Below are 22,628 nucleotides of genomic sequence, written 5' to 3' on the forward strand. Positions count from 1 at the left end.
TTTTCTGTAGTAAAGTTTCCCTCATGATTCATATTAACTATTAAAACAATATTTTATAAGAAACAGAAAATTTTTCTTAGGGAGTTGTCTTAGAATAGAGCTGGATGAGCTGAACAACAATACTGTTTCCACCTGAAAGAGATCTCCCTTTTCAATTGCTACTTTAAAATTATGCTCTTATCAGGCATTTTAAATTATAATCTGCGTATTTGGCACCTTCTTTTCAAGGCTTGCAGGATGCTTTAAAACCTTTGTGAGAGTTTGTGTTACCTGTGGTTAACAAGACCCTTCTGGTGTTGCTATGGAAATTGTGTTACAGTATGCACACGCTGGATCCTCTGCACGCTCAAATGGGAGTAGGAGAGGTGACGGTGGTTCAGCATCTCTTTGTTCAACCACACGACCCTTAAGCAGGAGGCAGTCAGAAAAATTAGGAAATTATTTGGGAAAAGGCATCTTAATACAGGATATGTCTTAAGACTTCTATTCAGTGTAATGTGCCTTACAGACTATTTGTAATACATACATCAGCCTTCCCAGACTGGACTTTAACTGCAGGTCAAATAAAAATCAGTGCTGTTACTGGGCAACCCATTTTCACTAATCCTTTGGGTGGTCACTTGAGAAAGATTTCTGGATAGTACAATATATTTCCCTACATGAAAGAGCCTCTTGAAAAGGAGGAGAAGGACACATGTGGCACTGACATGTCAGCTGAAGTTTTTGTGGGAGGCTGCAGTGGCAGCACACCAGTGTAGGGTTTGAGCTGGTGGCTCTCCAGATGCACAGGTCTGGACTGGAAGTGCAGCTGAGAACAGAAATGTGCCTAAATACTTGTCTGAATTGCAGCTTCTGCACCATCTTCACTTCAGTGCAATTACAGGAAGGATTTTTCTCCTATATGGGTTGGGATTTTTGAACAGATTGGCTCCTGCAACATGTGGTGGCTTATTTAGGGCAGAGATGTGACATATCATGGGAAGTAGTTCAGGCTGGAGGATTAATCTTAGGTGAAAATGGAGGGGTGAGGAATTTGGCCTGAGAGAAAGAGAGAAAGAAACAAACAAATTTGGATTTTTCCATCATAAAATGGAAGAAAAAAAGAACGTTGGCAAATCTGGAATTTTCCTATGGGGAAATTTTGAATTTTGGAAGACCATTTTTCCTTAAAATGTAATACTTAGATTGAAACTTTCCAGTGAGTTCTGCTGTTCAGGCTGTAAACTATTTCAAACCAGGGAGTGTCTGCACATGCAGTCTTGATACTACATGGCAAGACAAGACTCTGCTCTTGGCTCGGTCTCTAGGTATCACAGTAAAAATGAGACATTATAGGCAAAAAAAATGTAGGAATAGAGCTTTTCTCTGGTGATCTGACAATGAATAAATTACAATGAATAAATGTTGATCTCCAGAGTGCTGTCTTTATGAAACCACTCTTCTTACCAGAAATGCACTTTATAATCTCTTTGGAAGGTGATTAGAGGAGGGAAAATAAAAAAAAAAAAGGGCCCATGACTTAGATCATCCTTTTGCCATTCAAGATGAACTGTCAAAACATTGTCATTTGTTGTAACAGACTCATTTAAAAAGCCAAATCACAAATGCATAAATGGCTCTTGTTCATAACATTATTTAAATGGATGATTTTTTTTTATTTAATTTGGACATCATGCCATCTTTGCAGAATTGTGTTGGTGTCACTTCTATTTTCTTGTTAAAGGTTGCTCATCAACAATTCACAGCATCGTCCTTTCATTTCACTTTGATAATCCAGTGTTGCCTCCATACATGCACACTGACATTCTTTCATTCTGGTATCATAATATCATCTTGATAGAACCATGGAAACATTGTTTTGTCTCCATAATGGTGTTATAATTACCTCATAATGTCTTGAAGCAATTAGTATTACAATAATATGTTACAAAAAGTATATGTGATGTGTGCATAGCAGTCTGTGCTGTAGCATTTGTTAGGATTGTACTGAAGTTTGTTTGCAGGTCTCCAAAGAGTGGTAGTTTGTAATAAATGTTTACACACTAATTAGTGTTTGGTTACATTTCAGAAAAAAAAACCCCAAACCCTTCCTACCTTGTCATAAGTAATTGCCTTTTTCTGTGTTAACTCAAAAAGAACTGACTTATTAAAGCTATTTTTAACCTAGAGGATGACCGCAAGGTTGACAATTTATGAACCAATTAACTCTCCACTTTTCTTTAGCACTCCTTGAGCATCTCAGAACACTATAAACTGGAACAAGGGCTCCTTGCCACTCCTGGGAGGCAAATAAGTATCACTATAACAATTTTACAGAAGTATAAAAGAGAGGCACAGAACTGTGACTTGCTTGAGGTCATTTTGCAAATCCATAGCAGAATTGTTACAAGATCCAGAGATTCCTGGACATGTATAAGAATGTGTGTGCATGCACACACACAGAGCCACTCATATATGTGCAAATCACCCAAAGGCTTTATGTATGAAAATATGGTAGTATATAAAATCTTATAAATGGTAAAATACCTTTAAGGCAAAAAAAAACCCCAAATCTTTTTGTTCATGTTTAGTGCATTCCTCCTGACCAGAGCTACCCTGTTTCTCCCCTGTGGACAGGAAGGCAGAGAAGAGCACAGGACCAGGAGGGAAATTCTGGGTCATCAAGCCCTTCCACCTACGGCTGACAACTCTGTCACACAGTTGCTGAGTTTTACTGATCAACCCCCAACTTCATTTTTTATTCAGATAATTTGTCTTTCATTACAATAATACAGAAGAAGATGGGAAAATGAGATTTCTAAAAACATGGGTAGAAGAAAACTGCCAATTGCAGGGAAACGGAAAGCATTGCCCTAAAGAATCAGAAACTGCAAATGAGAGTCAAACCCTGCAGTTGTTCTCTGTTTGAAATCTGGAGGAAGGCCAATGGCAATTTTGATTTAGCTGAGACTATTTCCAAAATGTATAAGGAAGTGACAGCCCTGGAGCTTGAACTGTCTTTCTGTTGACTTCTATGAAAATTATACTGGGCTCTGAAGAAGTGTGTGTCTTTGGTTGGGGGGTGGACAGATATAGCAACATCTGTTGGGTAGGCTCAGCTGGAGGTTTCTGAAACCTTTTCATGGACCAATTTCTCTGAGGCTGCAGAAAACTTTTTTCCAGAGGGAGACTTTGGAGTTGACTCCTGTTAGTTGAAAGTTCACAGCAGATTCTGAGTCAGTAGCTCCTCTGTCTGATGTTAGTGTCTAAAAATGTCCACCCACATTACGGACCAAACTATAGCATAGCAAGGAGGCAGCTCCACCACGCCTTGGCAAAGTGTGGCAGATATAGTAATTTCTTCAGGGATTTTTGAAGTTATTGTTGTGGTCTTTGGCACTGAACTTCTGCAGCACTGTAATGGGAGTGAAGTGCCTATGTCTATCAGGCTCTTGGCATAATCCCAGTGTGGTGATGCTTTCCTTCCCTCCTCTTTTCCTTCTTGCTTATCCCCCTCTCCCCACCTGGGTTTGCAGGACATGGCAAGAGCTCCTAGAAGGAAGGAGAACATGTCAGCCAGCAGTATCAGGCTTATGGTGCTCTACTCAGGTACAAGGAGGACTAAAGAAAATGCAGGCACCGCTGATGCAGCAGGGATATTCAACTCCCTTGCACTGGAGAGGTTGGAAGCATCAGGCTCTATTTTAAGTGTGTGCTGTTTTGTTAGCATACCACAAACCATGGAAAGTGTTATTGGGTCTGGAACAACAAACCACTGTGCCCCTGGTGAGGATGGGAATTCCATCTAGCTTTCATTTTCTTTAGAGATATATGTTGGAGTATTTTTCTTTTTCTAATGCTTTCATGGTTGTGTTTCTTGCACCGCTAAATGCATCACAGCAAAATCCAATTCAATCTTAAGAGTAATCACTTTGTCGTGTAGAGAATATACCTTTCAATACACTTCATAATGATCTAGAAGATTAATTGAATAATGTGGTGGTGAAACCAAGCAAGAAAGTATGGATGACGGGGAGGATGTCCAGAAGGATTTAAAAAAACTGGATGATTGGGCAATAAGATGGCAAACAAAATTCAGTGAAGATAAACACACAATAATGCATTGGGGGAAATAATTTAAGCTGCTCATGTGCACTGATGAATTCTGAATTAGCTGCACCTTCTCAAGTGTAAGAACTTGGTGTTATCATGGGTAGTGCAAGGTCTAATAACTGTTGCAAAGTAGCGGGGGAGATCCTGGAGCACATTAGTACAGGGTGGAAGGATAATTTTCTGAACAATACTCTTCACTGAAAACATACAGAATGCAACAAATGTTTATTTTAATTCAAGTAAGAGAAATTGTTCCTGATTAAACTTCCCAAGATTAGTTCCAGTTTCACAGTCTAAATGGATGATGAGTTGCACTGATAGTAGTATTTGAACCTGGGATTTTCAGCAATAAAAACATCTTATACTGATCAGACTGAAAAGCTGATGTTAGAGGGACTTTTGCTTTTAATTTCACCGGGCCTGGGATTTTACTCCAGTTCCACAGTTAAAGTCAATAGTAGACTTATGACAATTCTTATGTATATAGTGCTGCTGTTGTGCAGCAGATACAAGGCACAGAAAACCTACATAGTCAAAAAAGTTAGACAAGATAATAGTCATTGGTAAATAAAGAAAAATATTCAGTAGAGAACTTTAATCTTCATTGCCAAAGTTAGTTTTAATTTGGTTCCCCACACTTTTAAAAAAAAAAAAAAAAAAAAGGAAGTGTGTGTGAAACTCTTTTCCATCGACTGGGGGAGAATCAGCCTGAATATGTGTGTATGTACACATGTATATAAAGGGAGCAGGAAGGTTGGCCTTGGCAAGAGATTAAAATAAAAGGATTAAAATGCCATTACATATAAACAAACATGAATTCATGGATTTCAAATGATATTTGACTGCATGAATGATAATAATGACTGTAGTGTTTACTTCTGTTGCCTAGGAAAGCTGCATATGTTTACAGTATTGACATTTGAATCTTAAATTCATTTGTAATGTTGTGCTGTTCCATTTTATAACTGATGAAGAGATTTATCTTTGAGATAAAAGCTTCTCCTGGCAGAACTTGCAATCAGATATTATTTGGCACTTGCAGAACATCAGACTTGGAGCAGGGGTGGCTGATTTTTGGGTGTTGCTTCTGTGAGAAAATGGGGACCAATGTGGCTGTGGCCCACACTGTGCCTGCGGCCCACACTGTGCCTGCAGTGCCAGCTGGGAGGAGTAAACAGAGGCTGGAAGGGGAATGTGTGTCTTTTGGGCACCAAAATATCCCGCTATAGCTCCATAACACCACCATAAATGGGAATGTGGAATTCACTTCTGTGCAAAGGATCCGCCAAGGCTTCTCATAGGAGTAAAATTCACCCTGAAGTAGTGTGTCATTCAGCTGTAGATCTAAGAATATTTCACTGAACCATAATGAATTTAGCCTTTCCCTAAAGGTAAGAAACACTATAGCCCTGTTGCAGAAAGGTTAATTATTATTTAGAGGGGTAATTTTTCTCTGGAAGGTCACAGTTCACAGCACAAAGAAACCTTGGATTTGAATCTAAGAATCCTTACTCCCAATATTTGTTTCTACCTAATATGTATTTGTTCTTCTGGCTTTGGCACTGGAGTAAAAGTATTTTTTCTTTGGCTACATACCAGACTGAATATCGCTGAGCTTGTATTGCATGTACACAGGTTCAGAGTTTTTCCAGTAGCCATAACTGCCCAAGCTGCACAGGCACCCTGTATTTCAGGATACTTGGCTTGTCTTTAACCACCAGCCATTTAAAACAAAAGTCTCTGAAGCAACCCCCCCCTATTTTCAGAGAGTCGAAATGTCAAATTTTGAAAGAAAAACATTCTGAATTCTTTCTTACTATTTCTAGCAGAATTGTTTCAGTCAGTTTTACCAAAGCTATGTGCTACAGCAAATTTATTAGATGTTAAAAACTGATACTAGCCCTTGCCTTTCACTGAAACAAGAAAAGTTGCCCAACCTTCTCTTCCTGGGTATTTGTTTGGTATCCTGAGCTCCCTGCTGCTGCCCCAGACAGCACTACCCAAGAAATGAAGTCCTGATGAAATGAGTTATGCTTTCTCTAATCACTGACAAGATAGTGTATGAAGGCCTTTGTAGACTTCTGTCTGTGTTATACACCAGGTCTGCTGGTACAAAAACCCTGTTCTACTAGGACCAAAGAGGCTTGGTCTGAAGACACTGGATCTTGGTAGACAGATGGTCTGTAGCCTATAGCATGGACTTCTTGCAGCTCTGGACCATGAGCTGTCTAGTGCTGTCTGTGAAATAAACATAGCAAAGCATGGGTTTGGTCTCTTCCAGATGTTCAGCAGAGTACAGGGAAGAGCTGACATGACTTAGTCAAAGAAAGGAAGATGGTTGGTACTTGTGCACAGTTTCTAGATTCATTTTAGCAGTCATAATGATACAGAGAGCTTCCTTTTAGCAGATATCAGTGTTTCTAAACAGATCCAGATGACCACTGAAGGTTTACCCTTTGAAGGAAGGGAATACTTCAGCTCCAGCAGCTGTGAGGCATTATGTTTTCAAAGATATTCAGAATCATGTGTGGTCCTTAAGAATTTACAGCACAGCTTCCCTGGAGGGCAATTTTGATACCAGCCTCTATCAGACTGACAGACGGGGATGTAGAAATACCTACCCTGAAGGCAGCTCTTCTTCTGCAGAAAGTATGTCAGCCTTGCCTGCTGTCATATAAATGACCTCCCTCTCAGAGCAAGTGTCACAGTGGCTAGGAACAATACTGTTTTGAAACCAGTATCTTCAGCTACTGTCTTGTCCCTTCTGCAGAACAGTATCATCTGTGATTTCCCATCTGGTTCCTAATTTTATCTCCTTCTAAGCTCTCAGCACACCAGAGCTGCACTTCTGCATGAATCTTTGTCCCATCAGCACTGGAACTAAAAATATAAATATCGAAGTGGCAGTTTGTACTGAAAATCCAAATTATACAGGGGCTTTTGGGCCTCTCTGAGGTATTGAGGTTCTTCCTTGAATGTTCTGCCACTGAAGCATCTCTTGTAGGGTGAAAAACATTCATATCTACAGTTGTCAGAACTGTCACAAACTTCACCAGGAATCTTCAATATACCGTACACACGTTATCATCCCTGTCTGTCTGTCTAGGTCTCCTTGTGAACCATGGGAATCCATCCCTGACCTTATAATGCATGGAAAGTGTAAAATACCCTGAGCAAGATGTGGTGGCAGTAGAGACCTACATTTAAAGTTCAGAGCTAAGCCGGGCTTTGAGCTGTTCGAGATCTGAAGCACCACTGCAAGCAGCTAAGCACCAGGTCTGTAATCGTTGTGGAGTGGGGTGGAAAGCTGACTCTCAGCCCAGGGGGGGCCGGGCAGCACAGGGATGTGGCTGGTTGGACACATATTCCTCCTTGCCTACTTACTAGTCTTTACTTGCAGTCACATGTGCTTCTCTTGCACTCCCAGTATCCCAACACCTTCCCTCCTTCACACTTGCCTGTAGCCAGCAATACTGGGAGGAAGCTGCAGCTACTCTCCATCCTTATGAACCTCTGTTTATAGGTAGCAGAGAAAGGAGACTTGTTATTAGGTGGAAAAGAAAAAGCCAAAAGGACAATAAATGAAGAACATCTGGAAACTCTCCAGCCATAACTGTAAGCCAGGCTGAAAAGATATCTGGGGCAGGTGGCAGAAGAGGAGATCTGCTCAGCAAGATTCTTAAAGCTCTCTGGAGAGAAGTAGTTACTGGAAAGCAGGGAGATGCTGAATAACTGACCCCTGCTCCTGGTGTCAGGAAGAGTTACGACTGCCCCTGAGATGTAGGGGAAAGTACAGTTGGGTGTGATTGCAGGAGAGTGAGTGAAAGCTCAGAGTCACTGAACAACTCCCATGCATCAGATTCAGCCTCAGTAATTTACTGGTTGCTGCCTTCAGTAACACTAATTCTGTTTTCAGAAAAATACAAAATCCAAATCACCATAAGAAAACAACTGAGGGGCATGTTGTGTCAGTTTCTCATGTGAGGCTCTGCAGATAAGTCTTATCCAAATTTGTTACATGAGTGATACTGTGATGTTCACTTAAAAATGAAACAAAATTTATTTGATTAACCTTATTCATTTGGGTAATTTGGGAAAAGACATTCCAGTTACTGGGTGGAGTCTGGTGTGAACATTACAATGTACATTTTCAGTGTTATAGATATTGTAAAGCACTAAGCAGGATAAACAGCTGCCAGGTATAGGGTCTGTAAAGATTGCTGGCAGGATTTATGAGGACTGTATAGTGTAGTTTGAAGTAAGGAGGTCTAGGGGATTTTAAAAGGTTTTCAGACATGGCACCACCTGATTCAATAAGAATGCATGAATCATTTGATGTCCTAAGGATACTTTTAATGTGTTAGCTGATTAATTTTAGGTTTACTAGGGCTTCTTAGGAGAATCCAAAGCCTAAATGCATTGACAAATTTAGAGATCCAATAATTTCATTTTCTAACTTTTTATAAAATATAAACTGAGCTCACATTGGTTTTGGTATTGTGTACAACACCACTACTTTTCTTTTATCCCGGGAAGAAACTTCTATCTCACACAAATTTATACTGGTGAAATGGAAAACAGGTTAGTATTTATGTCCAACCATGTGTGAAATTAGTATCCTACAAGTGCACTGAAATGAATGGTTGTGGTAATAAAGTAGTAGTCACTGTTTAATTTTAATGCATGCTTCACCTTAAAATTGGTTTTCTGAATGGCTACTATGTACATCTACATTCTTTGCAAAACACTTCAATATTTAATACTTCCTTTTTCTGGTCTAATTCTGTAACTCTTTCTGCACTGGGCAGAACTTGCCTGGGAGGTTGCATGGTGTTTAGGAGCTCCTGGTAAATAAATACTGCTCAGTATCGCTAAGAATCTGGCAAAAATGCAGAATCAGGATTAAATGTTTGCAGGAGACTTAGAATAAAATGTTCCAGCTTAACACTGCTTAAGACTGATGTTCTTTATGTACATAAAAGTATAGTATAGACTTGGCCAATACAAGCTTCTCTTTTCTACCCTGCTGTAGCAAATGGAGCCTGGCTGAGGGATACCACCTTTGTGATTAGATTTTTTTTTTTCTTTAGTTAACAGAATTTGTGATCCATTAGCACTAGCAACTTACTTATCAAATGTATCCAAACAGCTACTTGGGAGAAATGGATTTTCAGTCACTATTGATTCTTTCCGGATTCATATCTGTAAACTTTGAGAAAGACCTGTGTCATTTTCATGGATGCATCAGCTGTTCTGCTTGCTGCTAATTCAGTTTAAGCTTCTATGGCCTGAGTGGCAAATGCAGTTCTCTATTATATGGAAGAGGCACATTGTCTGTCTACTGATGCTAGTAAACCCCTGCATTGCCACAGTGATAAAACTACTCTATATTTTTAAAATTGCCTTGCTAATTGTAAATCACGTTCTTCTGGATGGGGTGGTGTTTCTGGAGAGGAATGATTATTGCTCAGCTTTCTTTCCAAGTTCAGGGAAATTGGAACTAATGTCAACTCTGGAAGCAGGAAACTAGATGGCAACTGAGTAGACATTCCCACTTCAGCTTTGATCCAGATGGGGAGGATAACAATAGCAGCGATGATGCTGGGACAAGGCCTTTGGCATGGGATTAGAGTTTGCTCTATGCCTGCCCATACAGCTGTTCCACATCTGAGCAAAGGGTAGAGCTAACCTACGTGTGTAAATGTATATGTGGGTTCTGCAAAGCCAACCTTGATGTGCATGTGCTGTCTACTGAGTGCAGAAATAATCTTTGGCATATATGCGGGCATTTGAGTCCAAGCATATGAAACATGCCTTCTGCCTCCTCCATCCTGCCCTAGAGGCTTCTCTGCACACTGTGTTTCTGGGCACTTGCAGATTTTCCCTCACAGCATTCCTGATAGTCTAGAATACAGATGGAAACTTCCACCCCCTGTGCCTAGTCCCATTTAAAAGCATAGTAATTTCAACTCTAATACCTAGACATAGGTCTGAACAGGTCTCTGTGTGTGAGAAATTCTCACATACCCCAGAATGGAGCTGCAAATAACTTATTAACAAGGCAGCCTTAGGTGCTTTTAAGACCTATGTTTTCCTGCTCTGCTATTCAGGTTTTCTCTTTGATCCTATCTATTAACACTCTGTATTTAGATGTTGCTGTGACACTGAAAGGGAGGGACTTTCTGCACAAATAACGGTCTCTGCAGCACCTTGCAGACTGCGGTTTATCTGCTGAGCCTGGCAGGATGGTTTTTCTCCCTGTCCCTTTCTGGATGAGAACCCTTGGCGCGTGTACTCTGTTTTGCAGCACTTGACTCCTGATCCTTTTGTGCAAGACACCCACGTTGCATGTGCTTTCTCAGAGTGCTGTACTGTTTCCAGCACTGCAACTGCCCTAGAGCCTTCAAATACATTTCTTCCTATCTTGGAGGTGCTGTCTTGGAAAGATGAATTTTACTGTTTTCTTGTTCAAATTCTTCTCCCTCCTCCCATCCTGTAGTTTGCAAGCTCATGAGATTTAGCTAAAAAATGTTTCATCTCAGATGCCACCTATTGCCATCCCATTGGAAAACTTGACTGTAGCAGAGGCCTTAAATCAGAAGCCCGTGTGACAGTTTCTGATCTTTGAGCAGCTTTAGGGGCTGTCACAAATAAAAATATTCGTACCTAGTTAAACTAAGTTGTTTGGCATGGATTGAGGTATTTGTCAAGTAGAGCAGTGCAAAAGATTAAAGCAGTGTCTGTCAGTGAAACTAGTGTATTTTGGCTTATGTAATTCTACAGGGTTTTTTTTCGTGTTTTGTTTTTCAAGGAAACAGTAGGTGCCTTCAGCATTATATCTAAAAAGTGAATTATATATTGCAGAAAGTTTTTCATTCTATATTTAACAGCTCTTCTTTGAACAACAAAAACCGTAAACTTGTTGCCGAGACTTGAACTGAAGTCATGGTGGTTCCTAGCTGTTAATAATACTTTACAGCCACAGCCCTGTTCTGCTTGCAATGTTAATAAAAATAGTAGCTCACTTAATGTCTGGGGTTGCACTAAAATTTGCTGGTATCTGAATGTGGTACTCCCCATCCTGCATTGGCATGGTGCGTGCATATGAGAGGCGTGTGCAAAATGTGACAGGAGGACTGTTGCTTCAATGATAATGCCATGAAAACAGTGAATATATTGTGCAGGGCTTCCCTGACCAGTGGAGCTGCAAATACGGAAGAATAAACTTGCTGTGCCTTGCACAGCAGAGATGGGCAACAAAATGCATGCCTAAGGCTTGATATACTTTAATGAAACTGGGTAAAAAACCTCAAAACACCTTTATTCTTTAAAAAGTGGAAATTTGTTTCAAAGTATGAGAGATCTAGAACCATTCTTGTTCTAATGAAGTTGCTCTGTGAAGGAAAAAAATCATTTGTTTTCAGAAGATATCAGTATTTTACATAGTTAAATATAAGTTCTTTAACTGGTTTAATCATTAGCTGGGAATCCATGTAGGTATCAGGATGGCAGGTCAGCTAAATGAACTGCTCTCCGTCCCTCAGCATTTTCTAATGCGTTTGATTGCAGGTTATACAAAGATGTTTTCTGTAACCTATATGATTTCTACAAGTGATGCTGTAGACCACTCCTGAAGGGTTCATAATGAAAGGAGAATATAAATTTCTCTGTCACTGACAACATCAGTTCCCTTTGGATGATGCTAAACCTTCCCTATTTATGGGTAACTCCTGTCTAGCTTCTAAAGATGCTCCTGAAGGAGGAATGCTTTGATTCTAAAAACCACCATATTGTACCAAATCCTGAGTGGACTCAAAGCGCTTCATGAGGAAGCCACATTCTTCCCAGCTACCAAGGCTTTAGCCCACACTCACAAATGAACCTGTAGGTAAGAGTCTGGGGGAGAATGAGGGTTAAGGAGGGAATCTGGGTTGTGAGTAGTGAATATTCAGAGATGAGATCCTGAGATGGGATTTGAAATTATGTGGCTTGCTTAAGCCTGGAAGATGGAAGGCTTTTCTGCATTGTGGTGTGATGTGGAAGAAGGGGTGAACGGTCACTGAAGAAAGTCTGGTGTCTGAAAGCCTGTAATCAGGTGCTTGCACAGTGGTAATGCCCTACTGCTGGCATTCCTGATATGGAGGTGGTCCTGGCACCCTCGTTGTCCTAATGATGTGAGCTCAGAGGGAGCACAGAAGTCTGCAATGAGCTTCGGCAGCCTGGACATACCCTTTTGGTAGATATTTTCTGCAGATAGTTGTGAAATTACCCTTTGAATCCATAAACATAGAAAGGTAAATGGCTTCAGTTAAAACCAGCTGGTGTTAGGCTTGGGAAATGGGCAGTAGATCAGAAGGGAAGGAATAAGGCAGCCAGAGGGAAAGTAAATGCTAGATAGATCTCTATAGGATGTTTGCTCTTATTTCTGCAGTCCACAGGCATGACATATGATTTGCTTCTCAATTCTGTTTCAATTCCAGTAGTAAACAGTAAGGTCAGTGAAGATGTGACTGGGATCTCTGCTCATCCTGCCTGGTCATTGCCATTTTGACAGTTAAGTTTCTGCAGGGAAAGTTTCAGCCTTTTTATCAAGTGCAATATATCTAGCCAGTGAGCATACATCCAAATCCAGCCTTCCTCTACGCTCTATTGAGAAGAGATCAGATGGAGGAAATGCATGTTCCTCTGTTGTCTAAAACATTCTGGGCTGAAACAGGAAAGGTTCTGCCAGCCTCAGCTGCTAACCTACCTGACAGATTGAGATCTGATCCAAACAGTGTCACTTACAACCAGTTGGCTCTGAGATTTCTGCTATTTGGAGTATTTTCTTTCTTGAGATGCACTAGACTGAATATTTAGCTCTTTTGAAGTGCTCCAGTGAGTCCCTCTGTGGTGATCAGGCTCCCCCAGGAATATTTTGTCCTCATCTTCTACAGCTGACTTCCTCCTGTGCACCTATAGAGTCCCTTAAATATCAGGGGTTTTCAGTGGCAAAAGAGTGGTGATTGGGCATTACCCCTACAGGATAACGACACTGAGGGCACAGGGATGTGCTGGCTAAAAAGCTTTTGTTCTTGAGACTGGGAGATGCGATTTTGCAGCAAGGATGGGTTATCCAAGGGTAATACAGCCAGAAGGGGTAATTACTCCAACAGTTGCTTTTTCTTTCTAATGGTGGAGGTAGCAAAGATGAACAACTGTGAGGTGTGAGAGTAACATTCCTGTTTTACAATGGTGTTTTGAATAGGTGGAACAGCAACATTGCTCCTTAAGCAGGCTGCTAGTTTTAGAGCTGTTACGTGATTATAGAAGAATGAGGAGCTGGTGAGACTTCAAATAGGTGAACAGGAGAAGAAAGAGAAGTGCCCAAATGGCAAACATCTGTCTTTCTGTCTATCTCTGCCTGTCTGTGCTTGAAATCTTGATAGCTGGGCTCAGGGAATAATACTTAACACAGCTGCTAACAAAGTACAAACAAGTATTCCTCACAACACTCATTTTGAGACAACAATTATTGTCCCAAATCACAAATATTGGAGATATAGCAGAGAAATAAAAATCATTTAGCTAGCTGAATCAATGTCTGAGCTGGGACCAGGGTCTTGGCTTTTCAAACTCCTTTTTGGCTTTCTAGTCACCTAGGACTGTAAAGAATAAAATATGAAGGCATACCTGCAACAACATGCAGTTTCACTGATCGTTTCTAAAGCAATCGTGCCTTACAGCCCAAGAACAAAACAAAACAACAACCTAAAAACCGCCAAACAAAACCACCCCCCACCAAACCCCAAAACAAAGAAAAGAATTTATTTTCCGTGTAACCACACCGGCGTTCACTTTCACTACCCGAGTACCTGCCCAGCTGACAGCCGAGCGCTGCGCCGTGCCCCCGCGGTTATTCAGCAGAGGGGATACATGGCAGCGGTGCAGACCGGTGATGCGCATCAACACGGCTGCGGAGCGCCCAGGGGTAGGAAATAAAAAATCCCCCCCCCGCCTCGCTGGGGCGCCTATGCCCGCACCTGTGCCGTGCCCGGCCCGGCCCGCCCCGCCGGCAGCAGCTGGACCCCCGCCCCGGGCGCGCCGCTGCGCGGAACGGCCGCGCCCCGCGGAGAGGCTGCCCCGGCGGTGGGGGGCGCCGCCGCCGCTGCCTCCCCGGCCGGCGCCCCGGCCTGGCTCAGGAAGTGCCGGTAGGGAAGCGGCGGGGGCGGCCGCCGGGGGCCGGGCCGGGCTGTCAGCGCGGCGAGGGGCAGCGGCGGCGGCGGCGGCGGCGGGGTGGGGGGGGGGGAGCGGAGCAGGTCGGAACAATAGCGGGTGGAGGGGAGGGGGCCGGCGGCGGCGGCGGCGGGGCTCGGCACCGGCACCCCGCCCCGGGCCGCGCCGCCCAGCGCAGCCCGGGGGCAGCGCAGCCCAGCCGCGGGGCAGCCGCCCCGCAGGCACCGCGGAAGGGATGATCCGGGCGGCGCTCGGCGGGGCTCGCTGCTAAACGCGCCTCCATCCCTCCCTCCCTCCTCTTCTCCCTCCCTCTTTCTCTCTCTCTCTCGGCTCTCCTCCTCCCGAACTCACTGGATATTACCAGCCGCCGGGCTCGCCGCCGCCTCTACCCCAGCCATGAATCCCGCCGAAGGGGCGGCGGAGGAAGGCGCTGTCCCCGACTCCGAGGTGGATGCTTTCTTCCGAACAGGTAGGGGAGCCGCGGGGAAGGGGCCGGGGCAGCGCCGGGCCCAGCCTCCGCCGCGGGATGCGGGGCTGGCGGCGGCGGCGGCGCGGGCACCGCCGGCAGCGGAGCCGCGGGGAGGGGAGGGGAACGGAGGGGGTCCCCGCCTGCCTCCTCGCTTTGTCCGCCGCAGCCCCTCGGCTCGTCCGTGCCTCCGCCCCGGGGAGGATGCTACCGCGGGGCTGCGCTCCCGCCGCCCTCCTCGGGAGGACCGGCCAGGCCCCCGCCCCCGGCAGGCACAAAAGCCCCGCGGGGATGCTCGGGGAGAGCCGCCGCGTCGTCGCCCCCGCGGCAGGCTGCGCCGGCTGGGCCCCGCCGGGCCCCCGCCCCGGGCAGCGGCGGCCGCCCGGGTACTGACCGGTATTTGGAAGCGGAGCCGGCTGCCTGCGCTGCCCGCCCCGCTCCGCCCGGGCGCAGCGCTGGGGGCTACCCCTGCCGTCCTCGGGTGGGCAGTGAGGGCGGAGGCGCCCCGGGCAGCGCTCGCCCGCAGCCCCGCTGCCGGCCGGGGATGCTGACCGCGCGGGGACGGGCTCGCAAAGTGTCTCGGGGCTGGGCGAGAGCCGTGTGTTTCGCTCTCGCGTTTCAGAGGATGCTGAAGTGGCGCAGAAGTGTAGCTGGGCTACAGCAGAGCGTGGTGTGGGGCCTTCGCTAATGATGCAGTGGTTAATTAAATTATCTGGGCAGTGGGTATGTGCTGGGGTCCCCACTGCATCACTCGTTTGTGAGGTGGTGTTTATGTGGGAGCTCTGAAACGTTGCTTTGCACAGGATCAGCATCTCAACTGAAACAACTTGTGGTCTCCCCCCCCGACAAAATCTTAATAAAGTATTATAGGCTTCTTGGTAGATTTTTAATTAAAAATTGTAAAGGATTAAATGCTTGTTTCGTAAGGGGATTGACCCTTTGGGGTTAGGACTGACACTTGGTGCCACAGCTGTTTGTCAAGACTTTGCTTTTCAGCTGTTTTCTTCCTTCTACCTGCTCATTAGCTACACACAGTGCCTTGAGCTCCAGTTACAAAAAACCGATTATGTAATCACCAAAACTTTAAAGAAGTAAAATCCTGAAGGCCTGCAGCAGCTCCCTGCTATGGTAGACTGCACCCCATTTATGTGAAAACCGTTTGATCTAGAGGATAACTATAATAAGGTCTGGCTGTGTGTATCTTGTGATCCACAAACCATTAAGCCATAGGATATTTGTGTGCTGATAGCCTACCTGGTTACAAGCTAATTTCCTAAGTCTCGACAATGACAGATTTGTTTAAAAAAAAAAAAACCCACCAATTTTCCTTTTAAAAGGAACCTGTTAATTACAGTTCCCCCCACCTTTTCTTTCTCTCCCCTCCTTCACACAAAGCTGAATCATTTTTCTGTGACACTGCCTTCTCCACATAAGCATGTTAGCGGCATTGAATTTAGAAAGAGTCAAGTCTGTCTAGCTTATATGAAAAAAACTATTCCTAAATGAGGAAAAAGCACAGGGAGCCATGTGACTAGACATTTCTCCCAATCTGCCTCCTTTGCCTGAAATTTCACCTGTAGATCCATGAATATGTTTTTTACCTGCCTTACACATTTAACCTGGAGATTTCAGCAAGTTTCCTAACACTTCTGCTTCTTGAGGAAGCAAAATCACAGGAACCTGAGCCTGGAAGGGATGCCTAGGCCACATCCTTGCACTGAAGCATGTATGCATAGGCCACCCTTGATGATTGTCTCATCTACCTTCATCGAAGGAAATAGTGAAATTCTTATTTCTGCACTGTTATGTAGCATCTTGTGTTCGAAAAGATGACAAGGGAAAAAAACCCCAACTATTAGTAATTCATTTTGATTGTCAGGTGATACAATGGCCAGGCAACATCACTGTCAAATGGGGAAAAAGCACAAAATCAGGCACAACTCACATGAAATTGCACTGTTGATTTTCTGCGTTGTTTGTGTGCTGTTCACTTCTGGGGTTTGTGCGCTGTTGTTGTGCCTGTCTGAAGTTGGTTTTAATGGATGGCAGATAGAACAGCTGATGTGGGGCTTAGGAGAACAACTGTAGACAGGACACAACTGACTCTCCCACTCCTCTTTTCGGCTGTCAATGGCAATCTTGCCTGAGTAAGGACTGAGATAGGGTCTGATTTGTAATAGCTGCAGAGAACTGCATTGACTTAGCATCCTTTTTCCCCTTGATATTAGCTTTTTTCTTTTATTCCTTCTGTCCTGACTTGTATTCTGGATTTGTAAAGCATAACCATTGTGGCTTACAGGCCCTCATACATTCACATCAAGAAAACATGAATCTATGTGGTTTAAAGATTAGCTGTTCAATAGCACAAGCATATGCTAAGCTGCCTAAACTCTTTCTGAATTCATAGCTACTACATGGAAAAGCATGAACTCACTATTCTCAGTTAAAAAAATGGAGTCCAAACAACTAATATCTCGCTCAGGGGCTTTTAGGAACCAGCTGGCCTTTGCGTTGAGCTGGGTGGATCGATAGGCTGCTCCCCAGTACCAGCAGAGGAGGCTGATGCTGGGAATGGCGCCGCGCACAGAGCGGCTCCCCCAGCAGCACCCAAACACTTGGAGGTAGCAGTCCCTTATCAGCGATGACAACCGAGATAGCAGCTCTCTGAGCTGTACCTGGAAAGTAAAACTGAAGGAATTAACAGGAGGTAATAAAGGAGGGTCTTTTCTGGTGCTTACACTGATGAGAACTAGGAATGACTTTTAAGAAAAGGGTGGATTTAACACCTGTGTGGTTGATGCTGGCAGCCAGTTAAACCTCCCTGGAGACAGGCAGGGTAGGGACTATTCTAATTTTCACCATCAGATATACACAGAGAGTAATTCAGTCATCTTTTAGAGAATCACTCCCATGTAATTGGGATAAAAATTAACAGGCAGAGGGACTTAAAGGGCAGAAATGACTATTGCAGTCTCCAGCTCTGATTTCTGGGATAACACAGGCTGCTGAATTGAGGCAGTAATTTCTGCACGACATGTATCGCTTCTGTTTGAGCTTATGTTTGAGTAAGAAACCAAATCTATGCCTAGATATGCCTTATTAAGTTTCTTATGTCTATTTTGGTGACAGATAAAATATGAGCAAGTTCTCTGGAACTCTCAGTAGTCTATATTAGATGTGTACCAAGACTTTTATATTGCATGGAACTGAATCCAAATACTTGTTTCAAACATAAATTAAGTCACTTTGTAAAGCATACAAATGACAGATATCCCTTGGATACAGACACGGGGGAAAGCTTTACCTTCCTGCCTAAGCTGCAGGACTTTCTGCAGTGTGTTTTGGAAGCAGAGGTGAAACATAGAAGGAAATCCTTTACCAAAATTTTACATATTTATAGAGGTCAGTGACAGAACAATTTAGCAAACTACCTATTACTGGCAAGGGTAATCATCAATATTTCTTATCCACCAGCAGGTACAGTTTTATTTTCTAATTTATTTTTCTGGCACTTAAGTATAACATTGATTATGTCTGATACGATAATGCTGATTTTGTCATCGATACTTCCTGTGAGTGAGTTGAAAATTGATACTGTTCCATCTCCTTTGACTGCGATGAATTATTCTGTTTGCTTTCTGCTTTCCACCAGCCTTATACTTCCAGCGTTGTTCATTTGTGCATGAGTGACTGGCAGCTCTGCTACTAAATAACTTTAAAATGATTGGCAGTGGCCAGGCTGTTTGATCAATAGATGTGCTTGAAATGATGTCTGCAGAGAAGTGCTCCTTGAGGTTGATGGAATCAAGTGTCTCCTCATAGAGCAGATAAATTGATTCAATTGAATTGTCACTGGGGGTGACTGAGGTGTTCACGTGACAATGGCTGGCTTCCTCACCTTGAGACTTTATAATTTATAAGGCCTGCTCTAGTAATGTGTGCTGATAAAGGAGGCTCTGTTGTAGAAAAGACTGTCAGGTTGTGCCTACCACTTGGAAAGCTCCTGTGTTCTTTAAGGTGATGCTGTTAATTAAAATCTGTACCTCTCTCTAGAGGCTTTGACCTCTAACCCTGTCAGAAATATGAGTTTTGTTCCTTTCTTTCCTTATTGTCTAATGTAGGTGTTTTTTCATGTGATTGACATGGGGGAGGAGGACAGTTATCTCACTACGTGTGGGGATCCAGATCCTCCCAAGCCTCTGTCACCAGGTACCCCAGTGCATGGGGAAGGCCATGTGGCTCTGCCTTGCAGTTGTCCCAGCTCTTCCTCCTCAGGACTCTTGGAGGGAGCTCTGCTAGTCCAGGAATTGGCACGTAGACTTGGCAAAGGACATGTAGGTGAATCAAGAGGTCTTGGTGGGAATGACTGTCCTCTTCCCCCTCTCACCCTGCAGACACTGCTCAGAAATGGGGCAGAACCTGCTGATTTGTGGAGTCTTGTGACAAAAGGGAAGGATCTCTTTTTGTCTGATCCTGGAAGGGATCAATTTAAATTGGTGATTTATGTTCAGAAAAGCATTTCTGTATGTCTCACACTTTCCCATACTTCTTCCTTCCTCCTCACTCAGAAGTACGTACAGGGCAACGGGGTGACATCTGATAGTCATTTACAATATGTTTCTTCTGGATGAGATTGCATTGTGTTATAGGCCAGTAAGAAGGTATTTATTCTATTTGATATTAATTCAATTAACGCTGAACAGAATTACTTCCAGAGGAAGAGGCCTTTCACACCCAGCTTCTGTTCAGAGCTGGTATGTATTGAAGTTCATAATCCTTGATTTCCAGGACAGGGTGCAATAGGGAACATAAGCTTATAGCACAGACATTAGTAAAGTGCACAGGCAATGCAATAAGGCTGGATATGGCACCTACAGAAGTTATTGGGGGGGGGAAACCTGTTGCCTACACTGTGTTTTGAGGTTGAAACTCTGAAAGAAGTAAAAGTGGTATCTTAGAGTCATCAAAGGGGACTCCTGTACAACCCTCCTAGTGCTAGTGTAGACCATTTTGCATGTGGCCTTGGATGGCCATGCGTGCCATGGGATGATGAGCTACATGGATAGAAGCGATCATCCATCTTGGCCAGGCAAATATAACTATCACTGTTTCCCACCACCTGCCTCCCATAATATGCCATAATAGTAAACTGCTGGGGAAACACGAGGGTATAAAAATGGGAGCAACTTTGATGGGTTTGGTGGTTGTTTCTTTTTTTTTTTTTTTTTTTTTTTTTTTTTTTTTAATTTCCAAGCACACGCTCGTGTTAAGAGCCTGCTGGAGAGTCCTCCGGGCAGACAGGTGCTCTGGGTCTCTTGAAGGTTGGGGATGAAGTATTCTGTTGTTTCAGCTGCTGTGACCTTGTGGTCCCTAGGAAGGTTGATTATGGATGTATAGCAGCTTTATTGCTCCATGGCGACATGTACCATACAGTACCCAGTGGTATTTCAAGTACTTCATAGTTATATCAAAGAAAATACTTATGGAGTATTAGGCCTTATAAACCCATAGCACTGTGCATTTTATGGCTGGAACTTAAAGTCAGTCATGAAACAACTTAGAGGTATTTATGCTTTTGTTTGATTTGGACTGGTGTCCTGCTTTTAATATTTCTTTGCATAAACAACTCCCATTTTACAGCCTTGCATGGCGCACGCACCCTGTGTTTAACTGAAGGGACTCTGCCACTTGGGGAATTTTGCCTAGTGAATCTGGCAAGAATAACAGTGAATATTACAATATACGTGTTGCAAAAGAAAGCTGGATACGAAAAAGTCAAATATGATTGTCTGAATGGAGAACCCTAAAGCGTGGAGGGCTGTAAAAGAAAGAAGTCATAATATTTTGAATTATTTTTTTGTCACTCGGTTTTGGGACAGATTGTGTTTCTGTCATGCAGATCCAGAGGACTTTAGAGGAATTGTTTGGGAGTTTTCAGAGATGTAACTGAAAACAGAACTTGGCCCAGGCATCGCAATGGCAATCATAAATCTAGGTTCGAGTCAGTCACCTGTGTGATATGTGGACTGCAGTGTGCTGAAATGGGATTTAGAGCATTTTGTGCTAAGAATGGAGTAAGGTTTCATCAAAATATTTAAGTTTTCATGTCATATTTCAGATTCGGTTCAGAGTAAGCCCAGTATTTGAATCCAGGGCAAAGACTTTCCTCTATTGTAAGTCATTGCTAAAGTTATGTATGTGATTGCTGTGGAATAACATTAGTTTCAGTTGCTTTTCATTTATTTTATTTTGAACTATTCAGTGAGGATTCAAAGTGATATATTAAAATTATGGATGTTCAATGCTGGAGTGTGAAATACCATGTAAAACATTTATTGAAGTTTAAATAATTCCTGTTTCCTAATTAATCAAGGGCTTAGGAGGTAATTCTGTTTCTACTTTTAAACATGAATATTCATTTTGTTTGCTCATTTTCATTGACTAGTGCCTAGAATAAATTGTGGTTTATTGGGGTTCTTTCTCCCTTATCGACGTGTGTGGCTTTGTTACTAAAATCTAGGAGTGTTTTCTGTTTCTTCCAAATTACACAATATAATGACTGAGAACATATAGGTACATAGGCCTAATTTGTCACACTCCCACTTCAAGGCAACAAATTGCCTTTAAAACTAAAAACGAAATTCCTTTTTTTGTGACCTTAATTATATGAACCAGCATTTCAGTTTCACTGATGAACAAAACTACCATAATTAGGTAGACTGTAGTTTTTAGCGTAAGGTCACATCATGCTTTGCTGAGAATAATAAGAGGAAATGATCTTCAATTCAACATCTCGGTGACTGGTAGACCAGCTGCTCTGGTCATTTCTGTTCATGAAGTGGCCTTGGGAAAAAGGGTGAGTGTGTGTTGTTTGTGAGAGAAATTAAATTAACCTTGTCACATAGTTGGTACCCATGTAGAATTAGTGGAGGTTTCAAGTTTTTAAAACTCCTTTTTTTTGTGTGCGTGTGTGGTATAAGCTGTGTTGAGGTGGCAGAAGACATGCCTTACTTTTAAAATAAAAAAATCATTGCAAGGAAAGATGCAACTCCAAGATGTTTCTCTCTTCTATGGATTGTGAGCCTTTCTTTGCAAGGTGAGCACTTGGTAAAACAGTAAAGGCAGTAGGTCAGGCATGCTTCGGTGCAGCTGGGGTATGAAGAGTGGTAGCTGGCCCAGGTTGGTTTGCTACCTGAAATTAGAATATATCTAGCGAAAAGAGCTTTGTAAAAGTTCCCTGGTAGTATCGGTGCTGCTGGCGTGGTTCCTGACTCCTGGAGTGTACCCTGGTGCTCCTGCTGTTTTAATGGCAACTGGCAGCCTACATTGGGAGCAGCATCGTCAGCTGGAAACAATAGTGTCTGATTCTTGTTTGTCAGCCGGGACAATAGCCCCTCTGATGGGCTGCAGTGAAGGAGAGCAGGCTTCCTTTGTATGGCAGTGCAGGCATGGCAGATGGCTAATTGGACATGATAAACCACAGGGGCAATGGGGGAGAAAAAGGAGATCTGCAGGGATTATCAGCTTGTATCCCCTGTGTTAGGGAAAAAAATAATATGTATTTTAAAGATGTTATCAACTTTAGCTCTTTGCCATGAATGTATCATTCAATAATGAAGAAGGGTGATGCCCTAACTAAAGTCTTGCCTTAGCTGATGCGAAGTCCACTTTATTAGCTGGAAGCAAATCATATTACTGTATGGGAAGATAAGCAAACGCACGGCCCCCAGAGACGCTGGTATGGCACTTAGGAAAATTAGCAGTGCATATTTTTCACCAGTCTTGTAAGTGAATGTCAAACTGTTGTGCCAAACAGCATCCAAGCTGAAAACAAAGAGCTTTGCAGCAGTGCTTT

The 22,628-nt window shown here is 43.2% G+C and overlaps 1 protein-coding gene and 1 long non-coding RNA gene across 2 annotated transcripts in view; one reads left to right on the top strand and one right to left on the bottom strand.

The window, feature by feature from the left end:
- LOC142031413 (uncharacterized) overlaps nucleotides 1-14,955 on the bottom strand; it is a 28,502-nt gene extending 13,547 nt beyond the window's left edge. Inside the window, exon 1 of the long non-coding RNA XR_012650509.1 lies at nucleotides 14,659-14,955. This is a non-coding gene — a long non-coding RNA (uncharacterized LOC142031413). The remainder of the gene's footprint in view (nucleotides 1-14,658) is intronic.
- Nucleotides 14,456-22,628, top strand: part of KALRN (kalirin RhoGEF kinase) — a 532,592-nt gene continuing 524,419 nt past the window's right edge. Inside the window, exon 1 of the mRNA XM_075028813.1 lies at nucleotides 14,456-14,776. Within this exon, the coding sequence (XP_074884914.1) occupies nucleotides 14,704-14,776 (73 nt within the window). The 5' untranslated portion in view covers nucleotides 14,456-14,703. The remainder of the gene's footprint in view (nucleotides 14,777-22,628) is intronic.

Source organism: Buteo buteo, chromosome 5 (assembly GCF_964188355.1).
Source record: "Buteo buteo chromosome 5, bButBut1.hap1.1, whole genome shotgun sequence".
Lineage (NCBI taxonomy): Eukaryota > Metazoa > Chordata > Aves > Accipitriformes > Accipitridae > Buteo > Buteo buteo.